General features: G+C 41.9%; 1 protein-coding gene across 6 annotated transcripts in view; it reads right to left on the bottom strand.

The window, feature by feature from the left end:
- Window positions 1-12,961, bottom strand: part of Drosha (drosha ribonuclease III) — a 133,874-nt gene that overhangs the window by 64,502 nt on the left and 56,411 nt on the right. For 5 of the 6 annotated variants that reach the window (XM_004642293.2, XM_004642294.3, XM_023702365.1 and 2 more), the window contains 4 exons: window positions 9,231-9,400; window positions 4,255-4,379; window positions 2,293-2,392; window positions 396-503 (listed from right to left, as the gene is read on the bottom strand). In XM_004642293.2, the coding sequence (XP_004642350.1) occupies window positions 396-503; window positions 2,293-2,392; window positions 4,255-4,379; window positions 9,231-9,400 (503 nt within the window). The remainder of the gene's footprint in view (window positions 1-395; window positions 504-2,292; window positions 2,393-4,254; window positions 4,380-9,230; window positions 9,401-12,961) is intronic. The other variant, XM_023702367.1, reaches the window with a different exon arrangement.

The raw sequence follows: 12,961 nt of genomic DNA, 5'->3' as shown, positions 1-12,961 counted from the left end.
ATTAATGCCTTCAGTTCTCTGCAACAAAAATTTGGGGCACTGGTCCGTAAATTCTGTACAACCATGGGTCCACTTCTATGGCTGAGATCATTTCTTCTGCTCAAGACACATATGAAGGTAGACTCATCTTTACCCAAACGAAAGAGACTGAATTTAACATTGCTATATATGTTTCTCCCCCTCTACCCATTCCCCCAAAATACACACACACACACAACACCAAAACACACAACACCAACAAAAATTCAAACAGAAAACAATCAACAGTAATGTTCCATTAAGCCTCACAGTAGTATGTTCCACAGAAATTTCTCAATTAAAAAAGAATGTCAGTGCCAATGACTTTCAAAGCAAGAACTACATGGGGATAGCTGTGTTCTCGGAAGTGTCATCACCTGACAGACATCAGAACGAATGCCAGTTTTCCAGAATCCTTGGCTACTGAGCTCCACGGTCACTTCCCGCCTCATTGTATTCTTCTGTCGGATCTTTTGGAGTGCCTCCTAGAAAAGAACTCACAAAAGGCAGCTCAGCAGTGGGACAGGCAGCCATTAAGCATCAGGAAGTCAGCCGGGCTCATCTGATATTACCCTTACATCCGGGCACTCTTCATGCAAAACTAAAATATTTTCTTTGGAATGAAGGCCATGATGTGTGAAGCTCTGGGATTAAGGCAACTCTCCCTGGTAACCCGACAAGGACAATTTTAAACTAAATCTGCCAATCTGGCATGTTCATACAAAATATGCCCTATCACTGATTAAAAAAAAAAAAAAATGTGACGTTTGGGATTTGAAAACAACGTATAAAAATTATATTTATATCAAGCCTTATGTTATGCATTTCCATCCAAGAAAGACAACTAACCTGCAACCCACATAATACTAACTTGTAATTTGTAAACTCCTCACACCCTTGTAGTAAGTGTACATTTTATTTTTAAAGGGGGGGAGCAATAGGGCAAAACTTCACTCCTGAGACAATCAGGAACTATTTCTTCCCTTTCAGTGTCCTGTAAGTAATTAATTATGAAAGGCAAATTTATATTTGTATGTATGGAATGGAATAAAAACCTCAGAGGAATTCAGAGAGCAACAGGAATCAGCACAAGCTCCACCACCGATCGAGCTCCTGCTACCGGCCAGATTCCCCACGCAGGACCTTACACGGAGCACGTAAGTCATACAACCATGTGTTGCTTGGGTGAAGCAGCAGAGGGACATTCAGGCAGCCTCTGAGCCTTCGCTCCCCTGGATAAGGAGGCCAACGGGCTCAAATCACAGCAAGTGACGAAGCCAGAATTCAAACCCACCACCCAGCCTCTATCCCTTCCTCTTTCTTGTCCTACCACAGCAGAGTAAACCTCACTGAGACAGTCTGTGTTCAGACTGAACCAACTTACTCTCTTTTTTTTTCCCAACTTATTCTTAAATGTAAACTACAATATAAGTCCTAGAGTGCAAGGGTACCAATACTCACACAGATAGAAATATGGAATGCGGAATATTAAAACCTTACAATCAGTTCACTCTGCTGAAGTGAAGACTTCCATGAAGTCTTACAGGGAAAGTGGCGTTTCACAATCTTAAGACCAAGAAATCTCACCAAGGCCCCATGTTGTAGAACATAAAGTCTAATTAAATATAAAAACCAAACTTTGAGCTTTTCCAGCTTCTATAAAAGATACATTTGATGGGCTGGGGGTGTAGCTCAGCGGTAGAGCACTTGCCTAGCATATACAAGGCCCCAGGTTCCATCTATCCCCAGTACTAAAAAACCAGAATCATATATTTGATTTCCAAAAGTTGTAATCCATTAAGAAAATGGCCTTTTGGTGGGTACACACGTTCTTTTTTCTTTTTTTGAAACAGGGTCTCACTATGCAGCTCAGGCTGGCCTTGAGCACACTTTGTGGTCCAGGTGGTCTTGAACTTGCAAGGATCCTCCTGCCTCTGCCTCCCAAGTACCGGGATTACAAGCATGAGCTACCACACCAGGCAGATGCTCCTTTGAATATTAAAACATTAAAAAAAAAAAAAAAAATCAAGGGGCAGGGAGATAGCTTATTAGAATAAGTGCTTGCCTGACAAGCGCAAGGACCTGAGTTCAATCCCTGGTTCTGCCAACAAGAAAATAAAATAAAAATCAGTGTTCTACTGTGGGAAAGAGAGTAAAGTATAATTTTAAAAATACCTTTCCAACTTATTCTAGAAGCACAGTATAACGCAACAATCCTGAGTAGGTCTGAGTTGCACCACCACAGCTCTGCAGAGTCCAGGGTTCAATACTGACCTCTCTCTGTGCCAGCTTCTGCTTGTCAGTTTGTTTAACTTTGGGACTGTTTGCTAGGAGGTGGCGGAGTTTCACATAGCTCTTCCACAGTTTCTGGTACCTAAGGAAAGGGACAAACAGCTCACACAAAGGGAAAGCAAAACGAAAGTGAAACAAAACCAGTTACTTTAATAGGCCTGCTCAATCACAAATGACATTCTTCTGAATCTCTGCAAGGGCCATGACCCTTCACTCTTAAGAGAGGACATGTTTGTGGGTTGAGGGGAAGGATGGCCGGAAGGCATCTGGAAACTGGTAGTAAAGTAGACTGCAGCTTCTTTGGGCTGAAAATGAGCTGTGACTATGAGGATGAATTTCTGAAAATAATTCCAAAGAAGACACAAAATCATGCCAGCCAGGGCCAGCGAGATAGCTCAGCAGACTAAGCACCTGCTTTGGCAAGTGCAGGAAACAGGGTTTGATCCCCAGGCCCTCATGCCACACCAGCGCCAACCCAGGGGTATGCTGAGTCAGCAACCAAGTCCCAATGTGGTAATCACACCTGTAATCCCAGCACTGGGGAGGCTGAAAACAGCAGGATCACTACGAGTCTGAGCTGCGTAGTGAGACCCTGTACCAAATACATTTTAAAAAATGGAAAAAAATTTAAAAATTCTGCCAGCCAATGGAAATATACCATTTTTCACAGTTAGCAAGTGGAAGATTATCATTTAAGTATAACATATTTCTTTTGTCGAAAGAACACCCCTTCTTTACTAGGGACAGTCAGCTAAAGAATGTCAGAATAGGGAACCACTTTTGTGCTGTCTCCCAAGATACAAATGTTATTCAATTTCCACTGGAGAGGGGAAAGACAAATGGTGTACAGCAACTTGTATTTGCACAGCAAAAAAGAGCGTATGTATCGCAGCCCACTACGCAGGCATTTGGATCAGTGGGAAGGAACTGGTCAAGCATCCTGGGATGAAGAGCACGTGTGGTCCTCCGTCAACTCCTGATCCTGCCACCTGAGAGTGGTGAGCGCCTCATCACATTCTACTAACATTTTTCTGACAAGAAGGGATTTGTTAAAAGATTTTCTGTCACCGTGAAGCTGCTCCTTTCTTGGCCTGAGCTGGGCCTCTCCTTTTTCAATATTATTTTTTTAAAGAATGGAGGAAAGAAAGAAGTACTTACACACTGCCTGGTTCACTGCTTCATACTTTTATCCAAAGGAGGAAAAAGAAGAACAAAACCCTTTAGCCTCTTCTAGTTACATACCAGCCAGAAATGTACTTATGAACTGAAAATCTCCCATGCCCTTTCCTCCCATTATGAATCTTTTTTTAAAAAAAATGGTAAGTCAGGAAACTGTTTGCTTAACAAGGTAGAAATTCCAAACATTCCTGAAGAACACAATGATGCTATCTCCGTTCCATTCCCATACATTTTCATCTTCTTCCAGCAAAACATTAACATGCCAGATGAAAAATCCCAAATGTGCAAAGTACTACCAATTCTAAGACTAGGAAATCATGGCCCGTGCACCGCTGTGGCCCTGCCTGCTGCGCGGGGCTTAAGCCCCTCACGCTGCCCCGAAGAGAGCCCTCTGCATTCTCAGCAGTGCACGGAGCCAACATGGCGCTACTTTCCTCTAGAGGACACTGAAAAAATAAAAATAACAGCAACCATTATAGTGATGAATTAAGAAAAGCTCTTGAAAAACAGACAGGGCTTATGTCTATCAAGATTGCCAAGAGTAATCTATTGGATAATAATTTCTTGCAGTCAAATAGGTGGAGAAAAGCATTCTTCAGGAGCCACCGAAAGTGGTTTCATTTGGTAACCTGAATATGAAAATACAGCTCATTTCAGGTCTTAATTTGTGAAAAGGAGAAGCGTCCACTAAAAGGTAATCCTCTGCTAATTCAGCTGTTAGTAGAAGGTGAAACCGGCTAAGACAAACACTGAGAAATATCTTACTGTGGGTCTCCTGCATAACTCAACTGTGCAGGGCGTATCCCAAAGTGGACAATAATTGGAAAAGTAATCACATCAGGGTTGAACTGCTCACGATCCAGTTGATCAATGCGGACAGAACTCGGTTTCTAGAGGGGGAAAAAAATCAACACCATTTATTCCCATAAGAAGTCTGCAAGTATTGACTTTATCCTAAGTAGGGAAAGAATTAATTGGTTTTTTTTTCCCCTAGGAAAGCCTTGTCCCCAAAGGGAAAAATGTCATTTAAAATCCTTTAATCATAGCAGCATACTATATAAAAACTATAATGTCATCCCTGCAAGTGAGTCTCTGCCATTTGGCTTTGTGGTCAATGGTTTTATCCTTTTTTGCAGTTTATACAGAAACCTTTAAAAATTAAACTCGTAAAAGGACACCTAGTCGGACACAACTTTTCCTTAGCCTCTGCGAGGCCCAGGGGAAGGATTCTGCGTCACGGGAAGAGATGTGAGATGCGCAGGCGTAGTCCACTTTACTTTCATATTCCACCTGAACAGCTTTACCTCTCCTTCGTGTTCATAAAGAGATGACTCCACTTAACCCCACCCCCATTATTTCTCAGCGTGCCCTGTACATTTCTTTTAATTCCTCTCCAGTAAATTAGAAGCTATTGTGGTAAAAGAAAAAGAGTCAAATAGCTAAGCTTTTTTATTATGTCTAAGCAATTTCTGTATTTTAGCAAAGCCTGGTTTTTTGTTGTTGTTGTTGTTTGTTTGTTTTTGTTTTTTCTTTATGTCCAAGCAGGGAGAAGTAAGTGGCTCGTTCCTTCCAGGCTATTTGTAAAACATCTTTCACTATGGAAGTTTAAATTCACGAAAAGATGGTGAACTCATTAAGAATACGGTTTGGCAACCTTCTTCCTTAAAACACCTCAGGGCAGTCCCCAGTAGCGATTCCATTCACACCGGCAGACTGGGGGCCTCGGGCTCAGCGGCATCAGTGGCTAAGGCTGTAGGCAGAACTGACGCGCAGAGGCCAGGAAGCTTCACGCTGCCCCACAACAATGCCCACCCCCACCGCTTTGGCTGCTGCCTGTCTGCTTCATCTGTGGCAAATGGGATTTCAGTGCTAAAGCCAAGAAAACACCTGCAATTCAGAACAGCTAGCGCCCTATGTACACCTGCAGCCCTGGTCAGGTATTTTCAAATATAATTAGATGATCAAAAGTACAGACAAATTCACACATATTGGTAAAACCTCAGCTTTTAAAAAACATTTAAGGGGAGGCCAAATACCTTAGCGGATTAAAGCGCCTACAAGCAGGCACAAGGGGCTGGAGTTCAATTCCCGGGCCTGCCGGGCCAGCCCCACCCCCAGGGTCGAAGTGAGATAGCAATTGAGACTGGGCTGAGACTGGGCGTGGTGGTGCAAGTCTGTAATCCCAGTTTTTGGGAGTCTGTAAACAGGCAGATCACTTCCAGTCCGATCTAGTAGTGAGACCCTATAGACCCTGTAGACCCTTCCCTAAAATACAAAAAAAAAAAAAAAGATAAAAAATAAAAAGCATTCAAATGCCATTTAATTAAATAATCAAACTTTCACTAGTATTTTGAGAAGTTGGCCTCTGCTCTCAGAATTAGGTGGAAATACTTTTGTTCTCATCTTATCGAAAATCATTTAAATGCATACTAACACTGTAAAATACTGGATCTAAGAATTATTTTCATTATTTTGTGCATCAAAGTTGTAGGGTACATTCTTAAAAGAGGAACTGTGAAACAAAGAATGTTTCTGCGACTTTAAACACCATGCTGTGGTATCAACCCCACAAAGTGACCTAGAAACCCTACAGCACCACCGCCAGGAGCAGGAGCACAAGCCTGCAGCTGCTCTGAACACTAGGCAGGAGGCGCTCAAGACCAGCCTGGACGACGTAACAAGAGATCTATCGCATCTCCGCATTAAGAGGAGGTTGGGGGAATGAATCCTAGTCGCTGGCCTCACCCTGTGACATCTATCATACTATCCATCGCTGTGTGAGAATAAAAAAAGTCTCGCTAATGACCAAAGTATTCCCTGGCAGAGGCAAAGTGCGAGGGAAAAGATTAATTCCTTTAGGTTCTGCAACAGTAAAGTGTTTAATGGGACCATAATGGTTTGGAAAATGTAATAAATTCCCCAGTACTCTTGCTATTGGGCAATCTTTCAAAGCAAGTAATGCAGAGGATGACCTAAGAGCGTCCGTTCTACCTTGCCATCCTAGTCGCACAGACACTTTTCAAGGGGATGTAATGAAATAATGTTTCCATGAGTCTACCTTTAAATAAATACTATAAAAGAAAGAACTTCTACACATTACTAAATCTGACACCCCAACATACTTTACCTAATTCATTTCTGATTATTTTCCATTATAAACCTTTCATCCTGACTAGTCTTTCTCCTCATTATCTTCAAATGGCTTTTGGTCACTTCAAGGTTATACATTAATTGTGCCAATGATCAATACAGTTTTCTGAGAGCTCAGTGCAGCGTTTATGAAGCGTGTCTGGCAGGCCGGGCCCAGTGGTCTCTCGCGGGACTACAGCTCCACAGACTGGCCCACGGGCCAGCATTCATCCAAGATCCCCTGATACACGTGCCCTGTATCACACCTCAGCCTCACCAGACTGACGCGTACCATGGCCCCAGCAACTAGTGGCTGGACGATGACGGAGACAGGGAAGTGTCGTCTGTGCCACTTGCTCAGACCACAGGCGAGCAGATGTACTTGGGGATTTCTTTAAACTGCAAACTCCTAGGCCTCACGGCCTGCGTGTATGAGCAGGGTCAATCGGGACCATCTTTTGCTACTGGTGGTGGTCCTGGGGATTGAACCCAGGGCCTTTGCACTGAGCTACATCCCCAGCTCAAAGTAAAACATACTTTTTATTTTGAGACAGGTCTCACCAAATGGCTAATTTCCCCAGGCTGGGCTCAAAATCGTTATCCTCCCAGAGTGCCAGGATCATAGGCACGCACCACCAGGCCTGGCTCCTTTGTTTTGCAAAGCTCGCTAGCTGAGCCTAGATTTCAGGAGATCCTAACAGTGCTAAGGAAGGACTCCCAGAGGAAAGGTGCTCCCCAAGCGTTCACTGCAGAACAACTAAGCTGGAAACACATGTCTCCCATCGTCTCACCACCCTACGACCCACGTCTAAAGTGACAAAATAAAAATACTTGTAAGCGTTTATTTATTTATTTATTTTTTTGATGGAACCATGGTTTGAACTCAGGCCCTTGTGCTTGCCAGGCAAGTGCTTATTTTACTGAGCCATCTCCCTGGTCCCAACATGTAACCGTTTAAAGCACAATAAAATTTGCAGTCTTACTTGCATAGAACTGCTATGAATTTCTTCTAAAGTTATTTTAATAATCATTTATGTGACTTACTAATACAACAGTAAAAATTGTATAATTCTTTTTTCTTAGTCTGAAGCAAGTCTCGTGTTTAAACATATTTTTATTAAATAATTTCACTCTCTGGATTTGTTTAAAATCAGTATTAGCCAGAATGTCTTATTTGCAAATAGCAACATTTTGTTTGTGCAGATGTTATTGTCATGCTATCAAAAGCAGATCCACAGTTTATGTTTTATGAATCAAGACTATTAAACAATTAACAGCATTACAAAACAAAAAGGAACAGCTTTGTTTAAATAGCTTATTCTGCTTCTTTACATATATTTAATTCTTCATTTCTACAAAATTTATCTTAGTAAGATGCCAATGTATAATTATTTTATGAAACAATAACATAAAGAAAAACTTTCCTAATGTAATATAAAGAAAGTTCTGTGTTTTACATGAGAGGATTAGGGGGTTTGTTTTGTTTCGCTTTTTCAGGGTACTGGGGACTCCACTGACGGCTTCGTGGATGCCAGGCAAGCAGTCTTTTTTTTTTTCTCAAAGACACTAAGCTGCCCAACTTACACTCAAGCTTGCAAATTCACACGCCTCACTCCCCCAATCTGGGATTACAGGTACACACCACTGGGCCTGGCTAGAATGTACTTTAAAAAATAATAATAATTAAGAGGCAAATAAAAATATTAAGTATTTGTAATATTATGGCAAAGGATAAATTTTGTGTTTGCTCTTCTTTTCTCCTTTTTTCTTGAGACAAGGTCTTGCTACATAATCTATTCTGGCCTTTAACTTGCTGCATAGCCCAGGGTGACCACTGACTCACACTAATCCTCCTGCCTCAACTGCCCCGGTGCCGGTGCCGGTATAACAGGTGTGCGCCACCACGCCTGGCAGCAAAGAATGCATGTTAAAAGAACAAATGGCACACACACAAAAGATCAAACAAAGGAGAGTAAAAGGAAGTTATCAAAAGATAATATGAATAGGCAATCATGTTTAAATTACCAGTTTTTACTAGAAACCTAAAGAAACAAAAAACTGAGCTAAATAATAAACTTTTTCCTATCAAAATGGCAAAGCTGTTTTTCCCCCGTTAAACCCATATAATCAGTATAAAGAAATGAATATTCTGATCAGAATCTAAATTTTACAACCCTTCTGGAAGGCAATTTGCAGCACGCAGCAGAAGTTTCAAAAACGGGCATCTGTAGGAAGAATAAATTTACCAGTCAGGTGAGCTAACTATTAAATATTCCTAATTGCGGCAGTTTACCTCGTTTTCTGTAATACTGGCCCTCGCACTGAACTAGGTCCTTAGCCCTTTTTCCTTATTTTTTCTCTTGTGTCAGGATGTTACTACATTGCCCAGGTCAGGTTCAAACTTAGATCCCCCTGTCGCAGCCTCCTTGACTAGTGGGGTTACACCAGCACTATCACTATCTGCTTTACTAATGACGAAAGGAAAATATATTCTAGGGACAAAAAGCAGCTAAGTATTTGTAACTTTTAAATGCACTGTTCCTGTTTTTTCAAAACATCCGAATGCGGAAAAGCAAGCGGTTCAGTCCCGCATGCGCAGAAGCAGCCCGTACCGTTCCGGGGTTGGTGACGATCATGCCTTTGCATTCTTCCGCGTATTTCTGCCACTCGAGCTCCTCCCACTGAAGCATATTGGCAATCTCCTCCTCCGGCACCAGGGCTTTGCTACACCGTAGCAGGTACAGAAGAATCTGGTGCATGGATAAGACTTCCTTACCTCCATCTTGGGTGGAGAGAGAGGGGGAAGTGAGTCTCCTCAATTAAGAGCAAACCGGCAGTCGAACAAGGCAAGGCAAGACAATGGAGGTAAAGAGCATGTCTAGGAAGGTCATTCCGGATTTTACACTGTTTAAGCAGGTGCCAAGTAATGCTAAAGTCCTTTGTTTCACTGATGAACAGTACTCATAAACCATCTCATTTCTAAAATGGCAACAACATTATAAATGATAAAAGGCTCCATCTGGGAGGTATGCATATAAAAAGTGTCTGCCTAAGTAAATTTAAAGCCACCTAGCATAAAGAACCATAGTTTATAATATGCAAAACCATGTTATGTTTTAAATATTTTATCATTCTTTCTAGAGTAAAAGATGAAAGCTCTTCAGAAGTGCTGTTATATCCTTAAGGAAATTCTAAGCTTTTATGAGATATTTATGGGTGTTTTCGATAAGCCATTGTTGCATTATGGTCTAATTTTTGGTGCTAATGTGCTACACCCGCCATGATGAACGAAGCTAAAAAGCCCGTACTGACGGTTCTCTGAAGATCATTATGCAGCACACGGAAGAACACCAAGTGCTCCGAGGCTTAAGCTCCGGACCTCGTTCTGCAATGAGAGCATGCTTTTCCCGTGATGTGCAAGGTCCGAAGCTGCTCTCTCATCTCGCAGTCTGTAGGCCCGCTAATGGTACATAAGCGAACAACAGCTAATCACAACAGCTCCTAGAAGAATCTTTGTAAAAAACACTCTAAAAATAAAGTTCTTTTAGTCAAAAACAATGGAGCCTCCAAAAAACATAATTGTTCAAAACTTACAAAATTCAATCAAGCATCATAAAGACATGTTCTATCTATTAATTCCCATTATTGTTCACAGCAGTGAAATATTTGTGTAACTCATCACAAAGCACCTGCCTTAAGCCCAAAGGCACCTTTGATCAGCAGATCCTATGGTGCTACTCTGACTGCTTTGGAGCCTCCAAAACTCATGTTCAAACCCTCACCTCAGAGGGGCAGTTTGCACAGTGCTCAGGCCAGGTGCATGGAGCGCTCCTCACCAGGACCTCTGCTTTTGTAAGCAACAGGAGACAACTGTGCCCACTCTACTCTCCACCACGTGAAGATCCCGTGACAGCACGGCTATCTACCAAGGAGGAAGCTGGCCCTCTCCAGGACACAGCTATACTGACTCTGGTCTTGGACTTCCAGCCTCCAGAACTGTGAGAAGCAAATCTTTACTGTTCTACCCACTAAGTCCACAGGGCTCTTTTTCTAACAGCACAGATTTAGATGTGGCTGGGTACATATTTCTCTGAGTCAGTGTCACTGTGCATTTCAGTCCATCTGCATGCAATGTGTTCTTCAGTCAATGATAGCCCCATCTTTGCAAAGCACTACAAACCCGAGACGCCTGCCTCGTGGTCTGAGTCTATGATCATCTCTAATCTTACAGGAGACTGAAGCAAGCAGGCAGATAAGCAAAATTCCAAAGTTAAACCATGAGACCACACCCTGTACATGCACACATACCAAACAGCAGGAACGAGGACAGCCGGACAACACTGCAATGATTGCCACATTAACTAGACTCATCAGGGACCAAGAAGAGAATGCTGCCATTGGATCATAATCACTACAGTATAGTAAAATTATTTAAGAGAACTGAGGATACTCCACTAATCTTTTTTTTTTTTTTTTGGGGGGGGGGTAGACTGGGGATTGAACTTGGGACCTTGCACTTGCCAGGCAGGCACTTAAACTGCTGAGCCCATCCCGAATCTACAATATTTTAAGAAGGAGTAGAATGTTGCTTTCCTGCAAGAATGTTTTTACAATCCTATCTTATGGGGGAAGGGAATGGTAAAAGGAACAAATACACGCAGACCCAAGCAAACAAACAGCACCAGAGCAATTATGGCTGGCTCATCTCAGGTACTTTAGATAAAGTAAAATGGATCACTAACACTGAATTTAAAGAAAAATAACTTTTTTTTTTTTTTTAACCAAAGTGCTGGGAGGCAGGAATACTTAGACTTACAAAGCACGGGACTCTACGCTAAATAAATGATAGGGGCACTGCCCAACGTTAGGAGAAAAGTAACTGCAAGGTAGTAAACAAGGCCAAGAATGGCAACTACCTACTTTCTAGTGTGGGTCCAAAGTTGCTGATAAGGGAGGAGTGAGTTTGATAGCATAAAAGCTAAATATAATTTTTAAAAAGCAAGAAAATATATACACCAGATACAAATTTGATAAGGCTAAAAGGAATCTGCTAAATGTTTATATGGCGGTTGAGCCATAAAAAGAGTTATTTACCACTGAGAAAAAAGTGCAATGTCAAGACAGGCAACCTGCCGGCAAAGGCCCATCGAGGAAGAGGGAACAGACACCGCGCCCCACTTGGCATGGGGCTCAATTTTATGGAAAAACAAGGAGACAGATAAAATGAGAGCTTTCTGCCAAGGCATGGAGCGCAGGCTATGTCCCTCACACCCAGCACAGCAAAAGGAAAAAAAAACAAAAACCACTCATAAATACTTGGGGGATGACTTTCTGAGGCAGATAAATACCACAGCCACTTGCTCTCAGACTACCATGAATTTGCTAATGCTAATGAATTGGTGCTCCGGGTTTGTCTGCTTTGCTACATGTTTATGTTGGGGATTTATGGAACCATGTCACCAAGGGCTAGGAAGTAATTTTTATCTCGTTGGCTGGGATAAATAGGACATGATATAAATGAGAAATTAGAGCGGGTAAGCTAAGGTTAGCAGGAATTCTGCCAGCTCTGGGACTGGAACCGTGACAACGGCTCATTATTCGGGAAGAACTGGAGTTTGTGTTTCAGGGAATGAATCTGGACAGTCATTAATGAACTGACAGACTTTATAAACTGTTTCTTAGAGACCCAATTCTCTCAGTTTATATTGCTTGCTTATTTATATGGTTATTTGGAAGAGGGGGTAATTTGTTAGGGAATTTTTATTAAGTATATCGCCGCTTAAATGAGTATTTATCAACTGTATAGCACTCAATTTTAAGAAATAGGAAAAAAAAAAAACCCTCCTTTCCTCACACTTAGAAAACGGCCTAACTGTATTGTTACGTCTTCTATATTCCTACAGAGATGACTTGATATAACCACGTTACCTAAAATCTGCTTTACCAATGGGCATTTTCTCAGCACGAAGCTGTATGAAGATGCTGTATCGATGTATGTCTCTTCAAACTACACTTCCCTTCTAGAAATCTGGACATTCTCTCTCAGCCCTCTGGCCTGCTGCCAGCCATACCCACGAAGTGCTGTTGGAGATGGGGCCAATTCCAAAAATCAATTTGGTAGACAGTCACTTGCAAAATTGATTCAGGAGTTTCACTGCTTCGTATAGTAATATATAAGGTGTGCACAGGCTTTCCTCCATGTGCAACCCTGCTATCTCACACGGCGCCTCGCACCAGCTAGGTAGTGAGAGGAAAACCTTAAACTGGTCTATAGATGTCTATAAACAAAGGGAAGAATGGAACAGGGAAAAAAAATTTGAAAAACTCCTTAAAATCTCAATAA

Source organism: Octodon degus, unplaced genomic scaffold (assembly GCF_000260255.1).
Source record: "Octodon degus isolate 3935 unplaced genomic scaffold, OctDeg1.0 scaffold00149, whole genome shotgun sequence".
Lineage (NCBI taxonomy): Eukaryota > Metazoa > Chordata > Mammalia > Rodentia > Octodontidae > Octodon > Octodon degus.
Note: the sequence above shows the minus strand (reverse complement) of the source record. Positions and strands in the feature narration are given on the sequence as shown.